A 24,144-nucleotide genomic window follows, 5' to 3' on the forward strand; every position below is an offset into this window, starting at 1 on the left:
ACAAAGTCTTTTTCCCAGGATAGAAGAGTCCAAAACTAGAGGGTATAGATTTAAGATGAAAGGGGAAAGATTTAAGAGGGACCTAAGGGGCAACTGCCTGTGTGGATTATGCATGTTCTCTCCATCTCTGCATGTGTTTCCTTCGGGCACTCCATTTCCTCCCACAGTCCAAAGTGTAGGTTAAGTGGATTGGCCATGCTGAATTGCCCATTGTGTCCAGGGATGTGCAGGCTAAGTGGGTTAGCCATGGTAAAAGTGGGGTTACAGGGATAGGGGTGATTCTGGGTGGGTGCTTTTCTTAGGGTCAGTGTCAACTCGATGGGCTGGATGGCTTGTTTCCCCACTATACGGTTTCTATGATCATCTGCCTCAAATATCTCCAAACGTGCAAAATCTTCTTTGCCTATGCCTGAGGGAAGGAGAGCCAAATGTTGTGTCAGCTAGCTTGTTCCAGACAATGGATTGAATTTGGGAACTTCCTAGTTTGTCAGCAGGCTCTTCTTTAGTAAGTGAGGGGACAGGTCAAGAAGATACTTACAACTCATTATCACTTCTGTAACACAGTGTCTCTGCAGCTGGTTCCAGTTTCCCTGGGGCCGCTTTGTTGAAAATCATAGGTTTACAGCCAGCTTCAAGATGAATGGGCAGAAAATCACAGTGACTGTACTCCCTGCTGGGCACCTAGAATTGGCCCTTATTTATTGGTAATGCTTTAAACTGGTTTGAAGTGTTTATTTTTGAGTGTGCGCTGTGTACAAAAGTCAAATTGTACTGAATAAAAATGCGCAAATAAGACTAGGCAGTTATCTTCTTACTGGTTTTAGATGTCAGTAAATAGTTCAAATTAGTCCTGGGAAGAATTGTAAAGATTATTTAGATAAATGTGATGTGTTGTGTGGTAAAGATTATTGTGGTACTGACTCTAAAACTCAGGTGAAATTTGATGCTTTCCATTAGAATTTAAGGCTGAAGCTTGATATATGTAAACAGTGGAATGAGTAATATCCAATTATATTGATTAGATATTGATATCTTGTCAAACAAACATACCACAATGACAGCTGTTTCTGCCTGTAAGCTCAGGTTATTGGAATGATTTCGTGTGGCATCCAATCCACACTGTATATTGGTTATGATTTTGGGCTATCATCTCAGGGATTCTGAGGTCCAGCATTGCCATGGCAACCTGCACAGTTTGTGGGCCAACATCAGAAAAATTATCAACATCTGACTCAATAAATGTTTTTCAGTGAACAAAGGCTTGTCATCCCTATAATAAAAGCAAAATACTTGGGATGCTGGAAGTCTGAAATATAAATAGGTAGTGCTGGAAAAAACTCAGCAGGTCTGGCAGCATCAGAGAGAGAAACAGAGTTAACATTTTGAGTCTAATATGACTCTTTTTTTGGAAATTTTAACTCTAAGTTTCTCCAGCACTTCCTGTTTTTATTCCTGTCACCCCTCCCTGATCTTGGCAACGTGTGACTCTCTTCAATGCCCTTTGACAATGGTCAATTGTTAAAAGGAAACCGTTACCATTTGACTTCCCAAGTCTGATTGGACTTATCCCTGGAGATTTCCTTACATAACAATCTGCCTCCAAGTACCCAGCCCCCACACTCTTGCGAATTGTTACCCAACTTTGTCCTTTCTGAGATCAATCAGGATGTGAGTAAATTCTCTCCTTGCTATTCAACTGGGTAATACTTAACCGTCAGTCAAGTGTCCTTTTTACTCTATGTTCAATATTTAGATAATGAATAACCAAAGGTATTCAATGAGAATGTTTGTTTTTATAAAGATACAATTTTCAAATGTTCTTATAATTTTTCTATAAGCTTAACTACAGCAATAGTATACAATCATCAAATGGTTAGAGCTTAGAAAGAGAGGCAGGCTAATAGAGCTTAGAAAGAGACCATTCAGCCCCATCACATCTAGACTGGCTCTCTGCAAGTGCAACTTAGCTAGTGCTGCAACAGTGCTTCCTGTAAGTAGCACTACAATTTATTTTCTCTCCCAGAAAATTATCTAGTTCCTTTTTGATTGAATCTGCCTCCATTACATTTTCAGTCTGTGCCTTCCAGATCTTAACCAAAAAGGTTTGATTTTCCTTTTTAATTTCCCCTTCAAATCTTGGGAATTTCAAACTAAATAAAAACTGAAAGAACTGCGGATGCTATAAATCAGAAACAAAAATAGAAATTACTGGAAATGCTCAGCAGGTCTGGCAGCATCCGTGGAGAGAAATCAGAGTTAACATTTTGTGTCGAGTGACCCTTCCTCAGAACTGCATTAATGTTATCTCTGATTTCTCTCCACAGATGCTGCTGGACCTGCTGAGCTTTTCCAGCAAATTATGTTTTTGTTTCTGAATTTCAAGCGAACCTTGGAGCGTTGACAGCTCCATCAACAGATCAAAAGGCCCACCATCAAATTAAATAAATTAATATAACCTTTTGAAATTATTAACACCGGTTACCATGGGATGATGAGTGCTGTATTTTTCAATGTTCAGAATATGCTTGAACATAGATGATTAGATTAGATTCCCTACAGTATGGAAACAGGACCTTTGGCCCATCAAAGTCCACACCAACCCTCTGAAGAGTAACCCACCCAGACCCATTCCCCTATATTTCCCCCTGACTAATGCACCTAACACTATGCACAATTTAGCATGGCCAATTCACCTGACCTGCACATCTTTGGATTGTGGGAGGAAACCGGAGCACCCGGAGGAAACCCACGCAGACACGGGGAGAATGTGCAAACTCCACACAGACAGTCACCCAAGGTGCAAATTGAACCTGGGTCCTTGGTATTGTGAGGCAGCAGTGCTAATCACTGAGCCACCGTGCCGTACATCGCAGGACAGTTAGCATCTGATGACATGGAAGATGCAGCAGATTAATATCGCTGAACATTTCATCATTTTGAAATGAAATTAATTTCAACCGTATCTAGTTTTTCATTTTGGCTAACATCCATAGTGGAAGTGCACATGAGAATTTTATTTTTCCATCCTCATTCTATTTTAGCAGCTGATGAGGGACAGATTTTGGGCCAATTGCTTCAAAGCTTCAAGCATATATCTAGTGAACCCAGAGCAGACTGGGACATTAAACTAACCTGCTTTAAAGATTAAGTCTCAAGGTTTATGAATGTTCTCTATCAGAGTAACTGCACACAACCCTGAGGCAATGGAACAGGAATTTTGCAGGAATAGGTACATCTCCAGTTCTATGCTCCTCACAACAAAGTGATTATTTTTGCCATGTTATAGCTTTGAATTAGGCCAGTTGGTCAAACTTCTGTATTAAGGATTCTGTGCATGTGTGCCACTGCGCTAGCTATAGCTTCCAGCAGTGATTTCCTTTGAGACTGCACAGCATATGGTGCAAAGAGAATGCTAAAAATGGAGACAATGGGAACTAAAAGGGTTGCAGCTTCTGATATATAACCAACACTCAGTAAGGCAAACTTGACTTCATTTCAGCAGTGGGCCAGTTGGTAGCGCATTATGAATCTCAAGGTTCTGGGTTCAGGTTCCACTCCAGGGCTTGAGTCCAATAATCACAACAGTGCAGTACTGAGGAGCACTCAACTCTCTGAGGTGCTGTCTTTTGGATTGGATCTGAAACATAGGCTCCATCTGCCTACTCAGATTTAATAGCACCATTTCAGAGTAGAGAAGCTATCCATAAGACCATAGGAGCAGAAATTGGACCATTTGGCCCATCGAGCCTGCTCCGCCATTTGATCATGGTTGTTATCCCTGGTAACCTGGCTGAAACTTATCTTTCAATCAACAACACACAACAACAAACAATACAGATTAGCTGGTCATTATCACATTTTTGACTGTGAGATTTTACTGAGTGCAATTTAGCTGCTTGCATCTTCTATGTAACCACAGCAAGCATACCTCAAAAAGGAACCTATTGGCTGTCAAGCACTTCAAGATGTCTGTGGTCATGAAACATGCAGTATCTTTTGTATTTTAGAGATCCAACTTTGATTTCATGAAAGGGACATTTTCCCTGCAATAGTCAACATTGGTGAAAGTCTCAGCCTTCAGTTTTCATAGTTAAAAATCACACAACACCAGGTTATAGTCCAATAGGTTTAATTGGAAGCACACTAGCTTTCGGAGCGACACTCCCTCATCAGGTGATTGTGGAGGGCTCGATAGCTATAAATTCTGTGTTACGATCGAGCCCTCCACAATCACCTGATGAAGGAGCATCGCTCCGAAAGCTATTGTGCTTCCAATTAAATCTGCTGGACTATAACCTGGTGTTGTGTGATTTTTAACTTTGTACACCCCAGTCCAACACCGGCATCTCCAAATCAGTTTTCATAACTGGGGAAACAGAAAGACTTTCATGGCATCCCAAAGTGTTTTACGGTCGAAGAATTACTTTCCAAGTGTAGTGCAGGTATTGGACTGGGGAGGACAAAGTAAAAATCACATGATACTGGGTTATAGTCCGATAGGCTTACTTGAAATCACAAGCTTTTGGAGTGCCCGTTCCTTCTTCAGATAGCTAGTGAGAGAGAATACATTGGAACAGAACTTATAAGTAAGTTTATAATAAGTTTGATCTTTTACTTATAAATTCTGTGTCCGATATATCCTCTCTCACTATCTACTTGAAGAAGGATTAGGGCTCCGAAAGCTGGAGTTTTCAAATAAACCTAATGAACTATAGCCTGGTTGTGTGATTTTTGACTTTTTCCAAGTGTAGTCACTGCTGTAATGAACAAAAGCAGTAGCTCACTTGTACACAGCAAGGTACTCAGCCCTGCATCACCAATCCCAAATCTAATCCCCTAAATCACCCCACAGGCCAGGTCCACCCTGACAGCTCATCGGTCACAACACCCCGCTCCAACCTGACCTCTGCACCTGACCTACCCAGTATACTTAACCACCTAACTGTCACCTTACCACCTGATCCCTAACTCCTCATCCACCTGGCATATCACCCCATTACCCACATAGCACCCAATTGCTCATACACCTGACATTCTGTCCCATTAACCAGCTGGCACCCTACCCTGGCATTTTAACCCATTGCCCACCTGTCACCCTACCCCATTATCCACAGCACCCAACCCCTCATCCATCTGGCACCTGACTCCTCATCCACTTGGCATATTATCCCATTAAGATAAAGTGAGGACTGCAGGTGCTGGAGAGTCAGAGATGAAAAGTGAGACACTGGAAAAGCGCAGCAGGTCAGACATCATCTGAGGAGCAGGAAAGTTGAAGTTTTGTGCATAAACCTTTCATCAGGAATGGCAATTTTTCAGCTCCACACTTTTTGATATATTGCCCCATTACCCACATAGCACCCAAATGATCATCCACCTGACACATTGCCCCATTACTCACCTGGCATTTTACCCCATTACCAAACAGGCACCCAATGTCTTACTAACCTGGCATGCTACCCCATTACCTACATAGCACCCAACCCCTCATCCACCTGGCAGCCTACTCCATTGCCCACATAGTACTCAATGCCTCACCCACCTGGTACCCGACCCCATTACCCAACTGACATCCAACTCCTCAAAAACCTGACACTTGGAGCCCTCACTCATCTAGCATCCTGTTCTCTGTTAAGGACAATGATGGGTAGACACTAAATCATGACTTTGCCTGCAAACCCACATCCTGTGAATGAATATGAACAAAACATGTTTATTGAAATGACAACAATGCAACATTCTTCAGAAACTTTACATCCTGTCCTGGACTAGACTGTTTCAGCTGGGGAGATCCCTGTCCTGGACAATTCAGGAGGCTTCTATTCTGGACCGGACCAGGTGGGAAATAGGGTTTTCAATCCTGATAAGCATATTTGTGCCTAACTGTACAATTCAGCAGTAAGAAGTAAGACTGAATGAATATTGCAGCTGATTACACTGGGCTATGCTATAAAGAGCCCTGTTTAGTTGGGCCTATGGTGCTATCAGATTGAGAGATATTACAATGAGAAAATATGACAGGGGTTATAATATGAGCATACCTCTAAAGAGATAACAGAGCACTTGATAGTATTTACTTTCCTGGGGATTATAAACAGATCAGTACATTGAGAAGGAAGAAATAAAATGGAAAACAAAATGTCCAAAGAACTGTGGATGCTAAAAATCAGAAACAAATACAGAAATTGCTGGAAAAAACTCAGCAGGTCTGTCAACATCTGTGCAGAGAAAGCAGAGTTAATATTTTGGGTCCAGTGACCCATCTCCAGAACTAGAATGGAGTTTCTTCAGAAATAGAATGGACTTGGATTTATATGGCACTCTTCATGAGCACAGACATCCAAAGCCGAGGAAGTAGTTTTGAAATATAATCATTATTATAATGCAAGAAACTCAGCAGCCAGTTTGCACATAGCAAGATCCCACAGAGTGAGATGCATAAGTGGTGAGATAATTGTGTTTTTTCATTGATTTTAACCAGAGGTTAGACACTAGGGATAAACCCCAGCTCTTCAAAATTGAGCTATTGGATCTTTTCCATCACCTGATGAGGTAGATGGACCTGCAGCTTAACAGTTTATTTGAAAGGCAACACCTGTAATAATGCCATCTCCTTGGTCTGCACATCTGAATGACTCTCTGTGAAACATCTGCATTCCTCAATTGCTTTCCAAATCTTCATCCAAAAAAAGTGCTGATTCACCAGTAATTTGGCAATCTCAATTAGAGGTGGTGTGTGATGGAAAAGCACAGAACAACAACTGGATGCTTCTACAAGGTGGTTTAGTTACAGGGGATTTGACTCGTACACCTGAACTGGAAATTCTCCATTCCGAGAGCAGCAACCTCCCAGAGCACTGTCCCTTTACAGTGCAGTGACAACATGAAAAACATCAATCAGCTATTGTCTTACAAATTAGAGTTGTGTAGTCTTTATGGTACATAATAAGGCTGATCAAGACCATTCCAGCTCTCTGCAGAACAATCCAGTCAGTTCCATTTCCATGTTCTATCCCCATATTGCTCTCGAGTGTCATCCAAATTCCTTTTGAAATCACCAACTGTGTTCGAATCTAGCACCCTCACAGGCAGCAGGTTCCAGATCCAGGACCAATCATGATACTATTAAATGGCATAATAGGCTCAAGGAGCCAAATGGCCTTCTCCTGCTCCTTTTTCTTATTGCTTTCTGGTCTTATCATTATCATTTGCTTCATCATAAAGTTCCTCCTTACACTGCCAGACCCTGTATCTTTCAACCTTGTACACCTGCCTTAATTTTAGGGATTCTATGATTCTATACCTCCTTCTTGACGACACAGATATTTTGGCCTCAACCATTCCACAAACTCATCTGGGTGAAGAAATTTTAGGAGTAGATCCATTGCTTAGAATTTCAAGAACAGTTAGTGATGTGCGATAAAGTTTGGCCTTGTACAGCAAGAATGAATTTTTAAAAAACACAGGAAGGATAGTCCCTGAGAAAAGGATCTTGAAAGAGGGCCAGTACCAATTAAATGAACTCTGTAAGACTGAATGCCTTCACTAGATGAGCACAGTGTGTGGGAAAAGTCAGATTAACCCGGTGGCTCAGTTGTTAGCACTGCTGCTTCACAGTGCCAAGGACTCAGGTTCGATTCCAGCATTGAGTGACTACCAGTGTGGAGTTGCATGTTCTCCCCATGTCTGCCTGAGTTTCCACCGGATGCTCCAGCTTCCTCCCACAGTCTAAACTTGTTAGAAATTCACCAACAATCCTTAGACAGCACTTTAGGACATTAAGCTGCCAGTCATGTCCCTCCCTGAGCCATATTCTGTAGTTGCTATGATATCCCAGTCCCATGTTCCTAACCATGTCCTGAGTTCATCTGCCTTCATTTTATCTCTTACTGCGATATTTGTATCATTGATGGTCACAGGTGAAGTGCCGGATGACTGGGAGTTGGCTAACGTGATGCCACTGTTAAAGGATGGTAAGGACAAGCCAGGGAGCTATAGACCAGGGAGCCTGATGTTGGTGGTGGGCAAGTTGTTGGAGGGAATCCTGAGGGACAGGATGCACATGTATTTGGAAAGGCAAGGACTGATAAGGGATAGTCAACATGACTTTGTATGTGGGAAATCATGTCTCACAAGCTTGATTGAGTTTTTTGAAGAAGTAACAAATAGGATTGATGAGGGCAGAGTGGTAGATGTGATCTATATGGATTTCAGTAAGGTGTTTGACAAAGTTCCCCATGGGAGACAGGTGAGCAAGGTTAGATCTCATGTAATACAGGGAGAACTCGCTATTTGGATACAGAACTGGCTCAAAGGTAGAAGACAGAGGGTGGTGGTGGAGGGTTGTTTTTCAGACTGGAGGCCTATGACCAGTGCCACATGGATATAGATATGTAAATGATTTGGATGTGAGCATGAGGTATAGTTAATAAGTTTGCAGATGACACCAAAATTAGAGGTGTAGTGGACAGCGAAGAAGAAGTTACCTCAAATTACGTAGGATCTTGATCAGATGGGCCAAGGGGTTGAGAAGTGGCAGATGGAGTTTAATTTGGATAAATATAAAATGCTGCATTTTGGGAAAGCAAATCTTAGCAAGACTTTCACACAAAATGGTAAGGTCCTGGGAGTGTTGCTGAACAAAGAGACCTTGGAGTGCAGCTTCATATGTCCTTGAAAGTGGAGTCGCAGGTAGATAGGACAGTGAAGAAGGCGTTTGGTATGTTTTCCTTTATTGGTCAGAGTATTGAGTACAGGAGTTGGGAGGTCATGTTGCGGCTGTACAGGACATTGGTTAGGCCACTGTTGGAATATTGCGTGCAATTCTGGTCTCCTTCCTATCGGAAAGATGTTGTGAAACTTGAAAGGGTTCAGAAAGATTTACAAGGATGTTGCCAGGGTTGGAGGATTTGAGTTTTAGGGAGAGGTTGAATAGGCTGGGGCTGTTTTCCCTGGAGCGTTGGAGGCTGAGGGGTGACTCTATAGAGGTTTATAAAATCATGAGGGACATGGATAAGATAAATAGACAAAGTCTTTTCCCTGGGGTGGGGGAGTCCAGAACGAGAGGGCATACGTTTAGGGTGAGAAGGGAAAGAAAGAGACCTAAGGGGCAACTTTTTCACACAGAGGGTGGTACGTGTATGGAATGTGCTGCCAGAGGAAGTGATGGAGGCTGATACAATTGCAACATTTAAAAGGTATCTGGATGGATATATGAATAGGAAGGGTTTGGAGGGATATGGTCCAGGTGCGGGCAGGTGGGACTAGATTGGGTTGGGATATCTGGTCGACATGGACGATTTGGACCGAAGGGTCTGTTTCCGTGCTGTATATGCCTGTGACTCTATGACTAAGGATGTACAGGTTAGGTGGATTAGTCATGGTAGATGTGGGGCTTATGGGGATTAGGTATAGGTCTGGGTGGGATGCTATGACAAGGGCAGCAGATATATGGAGACAGTGACGCCACCACTTGCATGTTCCCCTCTTAGCCACTCACCATCCTGACTTGGAAGTATATTGCCATCCCTTCACTGTTGCTGGGTCAAAAGTCTGGATTCCCTCTGTAATGGCATTGCAGGTCGACAGTTCAAGAAGGCAGCTCACAACCACCTTCTAAAGGGCAACTAGGGATGGGCAATAAAATACTGGTCAGCCAGTGATGTCCAAGCCCATAATAATAAAAAGGTCAGTTGGCCATGCTAAATTGTCCGTAGCGACTAAGGATGTACAGGTTAGGTGGATTAGCCATGGTAGATGTGGGGTTTATGGGGATTAGGTATAGGTCTGGGTGGGATACTATTGGAGGGTTGTTGCAGCTTTGATGGGCTGAATGGTCTCTTTCTGTACTATAGGAATTCTACAAAAATAAATAAAACAGCCCTCAATCCATTCAATGGGGAAGACTGAGATTTAGAAGACTTCCCATGATTTGTGGAATGAGGCAAATGTGAGGAAGACGTGGATAATCAAGAAACCTATACAAATGCTTTGACAACGCTGGTTCAAGTCTCACCACTGGTGTAATTTCAATTCAATTAATCATTCTGGAATGAAATGCCAGAAGTGACCATCGTCTTTTTAAAAAAAAGCTCATCCGGTTTATAATGTCCTTTAAGGAAGGAAATCTGCCCTCCTTACCTAGCCTGGCCTACATATGACTTCAAATGGCAATGAAGTGGTTGGTGCTTAACCACCCTCTGAAATGGCTGAGAAAGCTGCTTGTTACAAGATAAATGAGCAGAATGTGCTGGCCTTGCCTGTGACATTACATCCCATGGAAGAATAAAGAAAGCAAATCATGCTCATGTCTATTTTCTTCAGCATGTTTTCCTCAGAGTAATGACTAGCCTGAGGAGCAGCACTCCACGTGAAGCATGTCTAATCAGTTGTCTCTCCTGCTCTACTTGCCTGACACAGGCAGATTAGAAGGATTTGAAGCATTTGTTACTTAATAATTAGTTTGTTTGACCACACTATTGGTACATCTTGGTAGCCAGCAGGTGTCTGTCGTGGGATTTGAACCTGGTTCACAGGTAGGGACTCGACCCACAACTCCATGAGACCTTCTCTCATCCAGGAAGCTGATGCTCCCTGCCTCTAATCTGTGACTTTATTTTTCTCTCCACTAGACGGTGCTGGCCGAGGATCACATCTCCACGATTCAGAGCTTGGAGCAAGCTCTGAGGCTGAGGGACAGTTCAGTTCAGATACTCAACGATCAGCTCCAGGCAAAAAATGAACAAATTATCCAGCTGAGCCCAACACGTAGAAGTCCTTACGGTATTGTGTCATTATCCATCTGTTCACAGAGGCCTTACCTTGTAGCTAAAGCAACAGTGGGTTCCAGAGAATAGGACAGGCAGACTTCAGGCACAATACGTATTGAAGAGCAGCCAAATATAAGATGCAGTAAACCACTGGTGGCAAAGATTGAGTGTTTCTGAAGGATAAAGAAGAAGTTCTCATTTTTTTTAGGAGAAGGTGGAAGGGTGACCTAATGAAGGTTTTTAAAATTAGGAATGTTTTTGATAAAATACACATAGAGAGAGTTTGTCACTGAGGAAGAGGATAACTAGAATCCATCAACGTAAAACTCACCAGAAAAATAATCCAATCAGGAATTCAGAAGAAAGCCCAGGACCCAGAGAGTATTGAGAATGTGGAACTAACTGTAACAGAGAGTAGCTAAAGAAAGACTTGCATGTAAAAAAAAATTCTTCATGACATGCAAATGACGCAGTGTTCTCTAGTAAGTGACATACTTTAAAGATGTCCAGGGATGTGCAGGCTTGGTGAACTAGCCACGGGAAATGCAAGGTTACAAGGACTGGGTGGGATGCACTTTGGAGGGTCGGCGTGGACTCAGTGGACTGAGTGGCCTGCTTCCACACTGTAGTGATTCTATGATTAATAGAACTATCCCATTTCCTTTTCCCTTTTGCCTATCCTTCTGGAATATTGAATACCCTGAATATTGAGTTCCTAGTCTTGATCACCATGCAATTACGTCTTTGTAATAGCTATCAAACCATATTTATTTCTCACAATTTGTACCATCAACTCATCTATCTTGGTAAAAAAGATGTGTGCATTCATATAAGGAGGCTTAAGCTTTAACCTTTTCACCGTAATTACTTACCTGGTTCTAATTTCTGCTGTATTTTTCTGCATTTATTTTCTGCCCCTTCCTGTTTTATTTTGATTATTACTTGCCTTTCATTACCCTGCACCTCTGCTTTCTTCTTTCTTTTAAGAAATTATCTGAGATAAAAACAGAAGTTGGAAGAAACCCTCAGCAATACCTCTACAGATAGAGAAATAGAGTTAACATAGTTAACATTAGAGTTTAAGATTTTCAGTTGTTCGTTCTAAATATGAGACAGATAGTTTTTTTGTTAAGCAGAGGTATTAAGGGATGTGGGCCAAAGGCAGGTATATGGAGTCAGCCCACAGATCAACCATGACCTAATTGAATGGTGGAACAGACTAGAGGAGCTGAATGGCCTACTCCTGTTCCTATGTAACTTTTAAGATCAATGTATAGCCCAAATAATTAATACGTTTTAGAAAATCCACATGTCGCTTAACTTCTTCACAATTTGAATGATTGACTGGTTGGTTTCGTCCCAATGCTGTGCATTGAATCTGATCATTGTGTTACATTGCAGGGCTGGAGAGTCCCAGACACCAGCAGAACTGCAGGGTGGTCGATCCCCAGCTCAATGAGCTGGAAGTTCAGAGGTTGCAGGAGAAGGTGGACGAACTCCAGAGGAAGCTGCACGGTTGCCAGTGGCGGGAAAGACAGTACAAAGAGGAGTGCGACCGCTTACAGTCTCAGCTGAGCCAGCAGAGTCTACAGGAGAGTTGTGCACAGGTTAGTGAGGAAGAGCAGGCATCTTTTGTTTCAAGAAAGTTGAGCTGAGAGGCTCTCTCATTTGAAGAACTCAGTCACACAGACCAGATATTTTAAGGGTGGAGTTACAATAGGTTTAAAGCCCAGACATACTGGGGAAAGCTAACAATGCAGATGGTGTCAGCACCTTGGGTTTGCAGAACCTTCTCACTGATAGACAGTTTTTCTTATTTCAAGAAATACTTTATCCTTAAAAATGTCATCAGAAATATATGGTTGTCACAAATGCATTTTGGTTCTGTACAGTAACATATGAGGAAACTAGCAAGCACTAGATAGATAGATTGACTCTATCCTACAAATGAACCAAAGGCATCTTTTACTTATACACAACAATATATATGTGCATTTGAGGCACCAGAAGGGTCCAATAACTGAATGGTTCCCCATTTGGCAAGAGTGCTGTGAAAGCACAATGTTATTAGCACAAAGTTTATAAAGCCAATAGCACAAAGCATGAAGCTTATATAGCCATTATAAATATGGTCATTGATATTTTTAAAACAGTTTGTAATGCACTGAAGTGGACATAATATAGAGTGGCTTCAACTTAAAAAATTGTCCGTATGTTGCATTCTGTTGTTGCACTTAACCTTTCTCCCATGTTCAATGCACATACAATCAGCATTCAAGTTTTAAAGTTAATGAACTCAGTGATGAAGATGTCCTTTTACAAAGTGCTGAGACTGTGTAACTGCAGCAGTGGATGAACTTCTCATGGATTCACACAACAGGCAGTGGTTTAAAGAGGAGCAGCACTGAATCTTACCTGGAACCCCCTGTCATGATTGACCCTAGCAGAAATTGAACCAGATCAAGGGAACACTGATAAGTTGATCTGATTATTTTCTTCCTTTGTTTTTGTTTAAATCTTCATCGTCTCTCCATCCCTCCTCCCTGCCACAGGAGCCAAGCCATGACATGGAGTGGATAAAGAACACAGAAGAAGAACAGTAAGTGTTTAATCAGAGTGCCTCCATTGGTACTTTTCCTTTCTGCTCTGCTCTTCTTAGTTAATGTAATTTTGCCTCTCTCATGTCCTTTCTTTATTCGTACTTGGGAGGTGACTGCTGTTGTCAATGCTAGCATTTGTTGTCCATGGAATGGGTCTTGAACCCATGACTTTACAGAGGTGTAGGACTGCCTGGTGTCTCATGTATTCACCTTGGCAATAAGTCACGGGGGGATATATTAAACTAGAGGGACATCACAGCCCAAACTGTTCATAACCACGGTGGGGGAATGACACCTGTGTAAAAGGTAACAATTGGGTCAATGTCCATATTTTATTTTCAATTAATTCTTGGGCAAGCAAATTCTCTGACATTTGTTACCCCAGCCCTGGTTATCAGCGATTTGATACAGCTGCTTTTTTAGAGTCCCTTCAGTCGGAAATTAATGTTACAAGTCAGACAGCATTTGGAGAAGAATGGAACTGGAGCCAATCTTTATTCAGTCTCACACTTATTTGAAGAATCAGTCATTACAGGTATATATTTAGCTCACCAGAGTTTCATTAAGTTTCTCATTGTAGAAAAACTTAATCAACCTAATCAGAGGTTGTATGACCCATCTCTGGAGTAGTTGGTACTTGAATCCAGGCCTCCTGGCTTAGAGGTAGAAATACACCATTGCACCACAAAAGCTCTAGTGTTTGCCTTCATATGCATTCAAGTAAATCATTAGTTCACAGCAACCACATTGGTGTGGGACTGGATTTACATAAAGGTGAGATTGAGAAAGAATGGCAGTGTTTTTTCCCAAAAGGGAACAAATTGGGTTCTTATGACAATACAACAAGAATTATAATCACTTTTTCCAGAAGCCAGACTGATAAGTTTCACTATTTTTAAACCACATGGTAGGATTTGAACTCTCACAATATTGTGGGCTACTAATCCATTGCCATAAAAAACTGCCCCATTGAATCCTAGTCCACATATGTATGTCCCATTGATGGCCATTGAGCATTGTTCCCCAGCTGTTTTTATTGTATTCTTACCTGATTCAAGTGCAGGCAACTTTAGTTCAATTATTCAAGCCTGTCCTTGCCCAATGCCCAAATCTAACCAGCAGCAATATAATAACCAAAATAAGTCTGGAGACTACACACCATGTCAACAGCCATTGATGGCCACCTTAACCATCAGAATACATTTCAATGTAAATACAAGTTCATATAGACTCAGAAAGGTATTTCGATGAAACGCTTGGCCTTTTCTCTTAGACTGTACACTTATCATTGAATAATCTTCCACCCACATAAGAATTCATTTAAACTGGAAGTACTTGAGGTGATAAACAAGACAGAGGGTGTTACTCCTGGATTAAGAGTATTGCGTACAGCTCTGGTCCCTTTACTTGAGGAAGGATATAATTGCATCAGAGGAAGTCCAGAGAAGGTTCATTAGTTTAATTCCAGAGATGTAATATTTGTTTTGTGAGGAAAGAGTGAGCAGTTTAGATCTATATTTACTAGGATTTAGAAGAATGAAAGGAGATGTAATTGAGATGATACAAGATGATAAAAAGGATTGACAAAATAGATGGAAAGCAGATGTTTTCCTTGTGGGGCGATCTAGAATGAGAAGTCATGGTTTTGGGCTAATGGGTAGCAGATTGAAAACAGGGGTAAGGAGGAATCATTTCTCTCAGTGTTGTGAATGTGTGGGATTCACTACCCCAGAGTGCAGTGGATATTGAATAAATATAAGGGGAGATTTTAAAATTAATAACAGCTTAAAGAGTTAGGGAGAATGGGCAGAGAAATGGAACTGATGGTGAGATGAGATCAGGAGGAGAAAGTGAGGACTGCAGATGCTGGAGATCAGAGTTGAGAGTGTCGTGCTTGAAAGGCACAGCAGGTCAGGCAGCATCTGAGGAGCAAGAGACTCGACGTTTAGGATAAAAGCCCTTTATCAGGAAGGGCTTATGCCCGAAATATCGATTCTCCTCCTCCTCAGATGCTGCCTGACCTGCTGTGCCTTTCCAGCACCACACTCTCGACACATGATCAGCCATGATTGTATTAAATGACCAAGCAGGTTTCTGGGGCATACTCCTGCTGCTAGTTAGACCATCAGGTATAGGAGCAAATTTAGGCCATTCAGACCATTGAGTCCACACTCTGCCATTCAATCAAGGCTGATGTGTTTGACAACTCCATTCTCCTGCCTTCTCCACGTAACCCTTAATCCCCTTACAAATCATGAATCGATCTGTCTTAAAGACACTCAATGAAGGGCGACGTTTTCACACAGATGGTGGTATGTACTGTATATGGATTGAACTGCTAGAAGAAGTGGTAGACTCAGGTACAGTTACAAACTTTAAAAGACATTTGGACAAGTACATGAGTAGAAAAGGTTTAGGAGGCTATGGGCCAAGCACAGACAAATGGGATTAGTTTAGTTAGGAAATCCTGGTTGACATGGATGGTTTGGACTGAAGGGTTTGTGTGGCTCAATGGCTCCATGATTCTATGACTTGGTCTCTACAGCCTTCTGTGGCAATGAGTTCTTATGTAAAAGGGTGGGAGTGGTCTGCCCATACCCAAATGGCATTCCACCTCTCACCCCCTGCCCCCTTATCCCTGGGCAGTGAGTGAGAACACATGGATGACACTCCACAGATAGCTGTACGAGGAAGGACTGGGGGAATAGCAGTCAGTGTGAAAAAACCTGTTTGGAACCCCACTGTGATGACGCAGATTGCCTGTCATTAATATTCCCTGCAGTGCTCACTCATTGGAGCAAAATGTTCTCAGGGATGAACTCATCAGCAACCACCCACTCCAAATCTCTATTGCTTCACATCTCTGCAACAGTCTGGAGGGGTACCCGGGAACTCTGCTTTATTCCACCCAATCAGCATGTCTTTATTGCTTTCATGTGCTCATCAAGCTTTCCCTTATTCTGCGTACCACACCTCGTGGTAGCGACTTGCATATTTTCACCAATCTCCATGTAAAGAGACTCCTCTTGAATTCCATATTAGATTTATCAATGACTTCCTGATATACTTATCACTCCTCATTCTGATCTCCTCTGTGCTTGTTCTGTCAAACCCTTTCAGAATTGTTCAGACTTCTATTAGATAATCCACCCATCTTTTCTTTCCCAGATAAAACTACCAAAGGGTCTCTTTCTGTGCTGTATGATGCTATGACTCTGCCCAGGCTTTTCTGAAGGTCTCTCAATTCTGCTAATGTCCTGGTATTTTTAATGCCATCTGCAGTCCCTCTATATTTTGCTTGGTGTGAAGACTAGAATTGTATGATGTATTCCAAAAGAGTACAATAACAAGCAGCTTGATGAACAGAAGAGTGAAATTTTATGTATACAACTTTGTGCGATGGGAGACCCAATTGGGCAGGAAACTCCCACAGGATTCCTTCCTCAGTCCAAAGATGTGCAGGTTACGGGAGGATTGGCCATGCTAAATTTCCCATAGTGCCCAGGGATGTGTAGGCTAATTGGGTTAGCAATGGGAAATGCAGGGTTATGGGGTTAGGGAGAGGTGTGAGTGGGATGCTCTTCAGAGGGTTGGTGCAGATTCAATGGGCTGAATGGCCTGTTTCCACACTGTAGGGATTCTATGATTCCACGACTGCTAAGACTGACTGGTCAGATTCCCTGAGGGACATGTCCAAGCAAATTTCAGCACCAAAAACCAATGTTGATCCAACAATCCCCACAATTGTTTTGGTTAAAATTTAACACCATAATCACCGATACAGGAAGGCAAGGGGCACATGCAAATCATTTAGATTTTGTGTTTTAGCTTGATTGTGCAGAGGAGGGATGAGGTGATACTTCTTCAGCCAGCAAGTGGTGAATCCATGGAATTCACTGCCACAGAAGGCTGTGGAGGCCAGGGCCCTGAGTATATTGAAGATGGATACAGATAGGTTCTTGATTGTCAAGGAGACCAAGGGTTACGGGGAGAAGGCAGGAAAATGGGGATGAGAAATTTATCAGCCGAATGGCGGAGCAGACCTGATGGGCTGAATGGCCTAACTTCTGTGCCTATGGCTTATGGTCTTATGGCCCATTGGCAACAAGGTTCTGATTGGAGTCTGTATTCAACTCGAGGAAGCACACAGCCACAGCTGCGCTGAGCTGCGATACCAGGAAGAAGGACAGGGGAGGTCACAATCCATCAAGAACCCTGTCGAACACTGTGTTACGGAAACCTCGGTTGAGGAAGATGTAGACATTTTGGTCGCCCCCTTGTAAAAGCTGGGGGAAAGATCTGACAGAGACGGAGGGACTGGGAGAATGGAACTGAGTCTTTACAGGAAGCAGGGTGTGAGGATGTATAGGCCAAGTAACTGTGGGAACCAGTGGATTTGGATTGAATGTTAGTGGTCAGCCTACTCTCTGAAATGGAAGGGAAGGGCGGAGCCAGAAATGGACTGAGTGAAAGTGAGAACTGGGTGGAAATTGGAAGTGAAATCGATAAATATTTCCAATTCCGGATAAAAGTGGGAAGCAGCACTGATGATCTGAAATGGAAGGGAAGGGCGGAGCCAGAAATGGACTGAGTGAAGGTGAAACTGGGTGGAAATTGGAAGTGAAATCGATAAATATTTCCAATTCCGGATAAAAGTGGGAAGCAGCACTGATGATATCATCAATGTAGTGGAGGAAGAATTGGGGGCTGGAGTCGAGCTGGAGCAAGGAATGTTCCATATATTCCAATGAAACAGGCATAGCTGGGGCCCCTTTTGGTACCCATAGCTACCTCTCTGACCTGAAGAGAAAATGGGAGGAGTTAAAGGAGAAGTTGTTCAAAGTCAGGATGCGCTCAGTCAGGCGCAGAAGGATGGTGGTGGGTAGGGTCTGTTCGGGCCTTAGATCCAGGAAGACGTGGAGAGCCCCAACATCGTCCTAATGAGGGAGGGATGTAAAGGGATTGCATGTCCATGGTAAAGTGGAGTTGGTTGGAGCCCATGAACTGGAAATTCTGAAACTGACGTAAAGCATCAGATGAATCACGGATGTACCATGACAATGGGGAAAAAAACCATCACGGAAGAGATGAATTCCGTGGGGGCAGGAACAGGCAGAAACAATGGGTCTGCCCGGTTAGTCCTGTTTGTGGGTTTTGGAAGGAGGTAGAAGCGAGTTGTGCAGGGTTAAGGGACAATGACCTCAGAAGCAGTCAGGAGGGAGATCACCAGACGAATTGAGACGAGTGACCATTGTAGACACGATAGCCTGGTGTTGAGTGGTGGGTCATGGTCCAGGAGGAGATGTAAACTGTTTGGCTACCAATTTTACAGCAAGTGTGGCCTAACGTGACTACATCTATTCCTGGAGGTTTCATCACATGACTTGCCTCCACTCCTCAGCCAATTATCTACTTGCCAGTCTCCACTCTCACTGAGAGAGTCATGAGCCTGTGGACATCTCAGCCACAGAAAGCGGTTCAGATCGAAACACTGAATGTTTTCAAGAAGGAGCTAGACATAGTTCTTTTGGCTAAAGGGATCAAAGGGCATGGGGGAAAAAGCAGGAACAGGTACTGATTTGGATAATCAGCCATGATCATATTGGATGGTACAGCATGCTCAAGGGGCTGAATGGCCTACTCCTGCTCCGATTTTCTATGTTTTTATCTTAAAGTTGACCAATACTTCCATCCTTTTGGTGCACTGCCTTCCTACTCCAGCTCGAAAGTAGAAAGTGACCATACAAGTGCAGCAGGCAGTGAAGACGGCAAAGGATATGTTGGCCTTCAGAGCGAGATAATTCGAGTACATGAGCAGAGATGTTTTGCTGCAATTGTATAGGGCCTTGGTGAGGCCACGTATGGCATATTGTGTGCAGTCTTGGTCTCCTTATTCGAGGAACGATGTTCTGGAGATGGAGGGAGCGCAGTGAAGGTATATCAGACTGATTCCTGAGATGATAGCACTGATATATGGAGAGACGCTGGATTGGGTAGGTCTATATTCATTGGGGTTTAGATGTGGGGGGAAGGGGTTCTCATCGAAATTGTGAAATTCTAACAAGATTAAACGGAGTAAACACAGCAACAATGTTCCCAATGGTTGGGGGGGGCGGGGATGGGTCCAGAACCAGGAATCGCAGTCTAAGGATACAGGGTGAGCCATTCAGGACCAAGATGAGGAGATATATCTTCATTCGGAAAGTGGTGAGCTTGTGGAGCTCTCAGCTGCAAAAAATGGTTGAGACCAAAATATTTCAAGAAAGAATGGGACGTAGTTCTCAGGACTGACAGGGATCAAAGATAATTGGGACAAAATGGGAACAGGTACTGAATTGGATGGTCAGCCATGATCATATTGAATAACACAGCAGCCCCAAGAGCCAAATGGAATACTCCTATTTTTGATATTTCTATGCTTTCCCAATTGAATGATGTTTGACTATCAGCCAAGTAATCTCTGTCCCAGCTGTTTTCAATGTTTTTGTATCTGGTAAAGAGAAATGTTCAAAGATAATGCCAAAAAAACAATCATTTTTGCACTCCCTGTGATTGTTCTCCAGGGCAGCAGATTGACCTCCACTTTCTGGAGAGTTCAGGCCAACTCTAGAGGTTTGGTGACCCGATTTAGAGAGGTGGAGAGAGTCCACAGATAAGCAGAGAAAATTCCTTGGAAATGAACCAGCCATATTGTACTCTGATCATTTACCTGATCTTGGGGTGAAACTGCAGTGTATGGTGTCCCCTTGTGGTTCTGTTAGATCATTACAGGTTACTCATCAAATACAATCAATTATTTTTGTGTTTAATTAATGCAATAATTTGCATGAAGCATTGTAAATAACACAGTAAAGTGGGAAGTTAGTGTGAAATGAATGAGTTATCAGATAATTTGAATGAAGCAACTTTGAATTAAGTGAATGCTTGCCACTAAATCATCATAACTAATGTGGACAGCTAATTATTTTACTGACTTAAAATGTAAGACTTCTAGATTGGAACAGTAAATGCTGCAGGGTTCAAAATAGAAAATGCAAAGCTCCAAAAATCAAAGCTGGAGTTCTTGCTTATTCAAATTAGCTTACTTTACAACAGTAAGTGCAGCTCCTTGAGTCAAATAGGATATTCTAAGATTGTTTTAGGTGTTTTTATCAATCAACGCTAACCTTTATAAGGGTATAAGCATGATAGGGTTCCTTATACATTTCCCAGTGATGTGTCTTCCTTGAGTATTTTGGAAATTAGACTATCATCCTGAAGATGTACAAGTCCTCCTTCTCAGACTGGCAAAAGCCCATCCTTCACGCCGTGTCTCTGCACTCTGTCAGTGTTGCATCTGCAGAGTTCCTGGTGCCTCAAGGAAGCTGCAAACTCACTGGCGATGGTGGTGGCTCACTGCTCCATGGTACATTTAGAGCTCATGCCAATCTTGCCCATTGAAAGTAACCCAGCAAAACCCACGGCAAGCCATGAGCAACTGGCTATGAAGGAGGAAAAGGGTGAGCTGGGATCATGAAACTATTACTGTTACTGTCCCAGCCTGTAGTGCCCCTGGAGCTTGCCAGCTGTGAATGATAGACTAGAGGCATGGGACTATCAATTCTTCATCTTGCTTCTGAGACAGGTGAGTTTCTTTTAAACAAATAGCTTGCGAAGTGTAAGCTTCACTAGCACTTATTCCCTGTCCTTAACTGTTCCGTAAGACACTGCTGCTTAGCCACTACCTTCAACTGCTGCATGCACCCAACAGTGCTGTCAGGGAGGGAGCTCCAGGACTTATGCCCAGAGATAATGAAGGAGCAGTAATACATTTGCAAGGCAGGATGTTGCAAATTGTAATGATGCAAAAGAAGGCCATTTGGCCTGTTGTATTTGCACTGTATATACACAATGTCTACAAAAGCAAGTCAGAGGTTAAAAATACTGCAGCGAGTAATTCAACTCCTGACTCCCCAAACTCTGTCTATCATCTATAATGCACAAGACAGGAGTGTGATGGAATACTCCCCACTTGCCTGGATGGGTGCAGCTCCAGTAATACTCAAGAAGCTTGACACCATCCAGGGACAGAACAGTCCATTTGATTGGCTCCAGATCCACAAATGTCCACCCCCTTCCACCACTAACGCTCAATAGCAGCAGTGTGTACTGTCTACAATAAAGCTAATTCTAATTCTAAGATGCATTGCAGATAACCAACAAGGCCCCTTCCAAAAGCACTTTCCAAATCCATGACCACTTCCAGCTAGAAAAGCAAGGGCAGCAGATACATGGGAACGCTACCCTGCAAATTCCCCTCCAAGATAAATGTGGAAGTGTATTGCCATTCCTTCACTGTCACTGAATTGAAATCCTGGAATTCCCTCCCTCAGGACATTGTGAGTCTCCCAACAACACATGGACTGCAGAGGTTCAAGAAGGCAGCTCACCAACACCTTCTCAAGGCCAATTAAGCATGTGTAATAAATGCTGGCCCAGCCAGTGAAGCCTTTGTCCCACGAATGAATGAAAAAAGTCTGCCTCTCCAGATAAGCATCATGGTTTAGTGCCATACTCTTGCCTTTTTCCTATAATCCTGCACAATGCTTCTTTCATATGACCATCTAATGCCTTCCTGAATGCTTCGATTGAACCTGCCTCAACCACACTTGCCGCTTGTAGGTGTGGCGGTGGCATTTGTTTGTTGCTGGCCCTTTATCCTCCCAGGTGGCAGAAGTCACGGATTTGAAAGATTCTGGTCAAAGGAGGTTTGGAGAATCAAGCCTTATGGGTGGCACACACAGCTGCCACTGTGCGTTGGTGGCAGAGGGAGTCAATGTTTACGGTGGTGAGTGGATTGCTGCTCAAGGTCAAGTAGCTAAAATCTTTGAAATGAAATGCCTGTGAGCTCAGGTCAGTGAGCTCTGCACTCTAATAAGTCTACCAGCTTTTCTTGCTTTGCGGTGAGACTCAGTGGAAAGAGTTCAAAGATGACACATAAAAAGCCTGTGGCTAGTTTCAGGATTAACGATTGTTACTTGTGACAAAGTTTCGTAACAAGACAACCAAGAAAAGAGACAATCTGATCACAGCTGCCTCTAATTGGAATGGTCGAGTGCTCAAGGAGTGAAGGAGTCAAACTTACAGCAGAGGGAAAGGAACACGCATTTTTTTCAGAGGTGTCAGGGAGGAGGAGGAGGAGTTGTGAGTGTTGAGAGTCTGCTAATTTAGATCATAGATCATAGAATGTTAAGGAGTTGCCCTCAGTGTCTCCTTCACTTTCAAAAACGCAAACAGGCCAGAGGGCAACAGACGCGGGTATGTCCTTGTGAATTTTTGAAAAACCTTGAATTGTGAGACCAAAGTTCAGGGCATCAGGGGAAGACGTGTGGAATCAGGAAGCGGTGACTAGGGGAGCGACAGGAACTGTTGGTTGTTTGTCGGCATAATTTTGAGCTTGTTGAATGGCTTTGTTAAAAGGTTAAAAATAACTGGACTGTTTCACTTTACTTAAGAAGTGGAACAATAACTCATAGAGGCTTATTTGTTTGTACTCAAAGGCAGTGGTATTAAAGCTAGACTATTAATTCAGAGACTCAAGTAATGTTCTGGGGACCTGGGTTCAAATCCCATCGTGGCATATCCTGTGAATAAGTTTGGAAAAATAACTCAGCATGTGCTCTATTTGAGAATGGTGAAGGCAGACTGGGATGCACTGACAATGTGTGTTGATGATTTACCGTATGTACTTGAGTAAGGGTCGATCTCATGTAAAGGTCGACCTGCTATTTTTGGCCAAACATGGAATTTTCCATATATCTCATGTAAAGGTCAACCCTAGTTCTTCATGGATAACTGATCAATGTTTATGAGTCAGTGTGCCAGCCATCACATCCTGCTCCAGCTTTCCGGCCTGTTCTGCTCCGTTCTCAGTCTTGTAATCTGCTCCGGGTTTGCAAAATTACCATAATTGTATTTTTCTCTCTTTATTCGTTTTGAGATCATTTGGGCTTCTGCTAACGATGCAGTATGAATCTTGACAGGCATGGATTTCGGCCCCTCAGAAGTAGTATTCATTGAACAGTCGACCCCATAAATTTAACCTTAAGAAGTAGTTAAAAAGATTCGACTATTACTCAAGTATACGCGCCCCCCCCATACCCGTGGGGGGATATGTTCCTAAAACCTACCGCAGAAGCCTGAAATCGCAGATAGGAGTTAACCCATTCATTGAAATGGGAAATTTATCTTCCTGGCAGCCCCGGGTCCCTGGTTCCAGAAGGTTCCCTACTATATGTTCTGGCTGCAGTAAACCGTAAAACGATTCTGCGGATGTGGGGGTTGCCCTGTATAGACTGTATAGTCCAGGCCACTCCAACAGTCCAGGCATGTACAGGTAAGGTGGATTAGCTGTGGTCAGTATTGGGTTAGGGGATAGAGTGGGGAGTGGCTCTGGGTGGAATGCTCTTTGGAGGGTTGGTGCAGACGCGATGGGCCGAATGCACTGCCGGATTTCTATGAGCAGGCAGCCCAGGAGGGATTTACCATCAGTGTTCCAAATAAATAATATACAAATGAAAGACTGAAACTCCTCCCATCAGGGGGTCACTTCTCAGTAGGGAGCCTATCAGCAGCAAATGCTGGAGAGAAATGGTTTCTGATTGGAGGAGCAGCGAGCTGCGCGAGTTGGTAGCTCCATGGGACCTGGGGCCAGTGTGACAAGAGCAGTGACATTATGGGCCTACTGCGGGCAGCAGTGAGATAGCAAGGGAGGGGGCCCCTGTTAGTGGGTGTGA

At 43.0% G+C, this 24,144-nt stretch overlaps 1 protein-coding gene across 5 annotated transcripts in view; it reads left to right on the forward strand.

Annotated features, from left to right (window-relative positions):
* tbkbp1 (TBK1 binding protein 1) overlaps nucleotides 1-24,144 on the forward strand; it is a 139,695-nt gene that overhangs the window by 20,929 nt on the left and 94,622 nt on the right. For all 5 annotated transcript variants that reach the window (XM_043674871.1, XM_043674869.1, XM_043674873.1 and 2 more), the window contains 3 exons: nucleotides 10,632-10,782; nucleotides 12,171-12,376; nucleotides 13,322-13,368. In XM_043674871.1, coding sequence (XP_043530806.1) covers nucleotides 10,632-10,782; nucleotides 12,171-12,376; nucleotides 13,322-13,368 — 404 coding nt within the window. The remainder of the gene's footprint in view (nucleotides 1-10,631; nucleotides 10,783-12,170; nucleotides 12,377-13,321; nucleotides 13,369-24,144) is intronic.

The sequence above is a fragment of the Chiloscyllium plagiosum genome, chromosome 33 (genome assembly GCF_004010195.1).
Source record: "Chiloscyllium plagiosum isolate BGI_BamShark_2017 chromosome 33, ASM401019v2, whole genome shotgun sequence".
NCBI classification, from domain to species: domain Eukaryota; kingdom Metazoa; phylum Chordata; class Chondrichthyes; order Orectolobiformes; family Hemiscylliidae; genus Chiloscyllium; species Chiloscyllium plagiosum.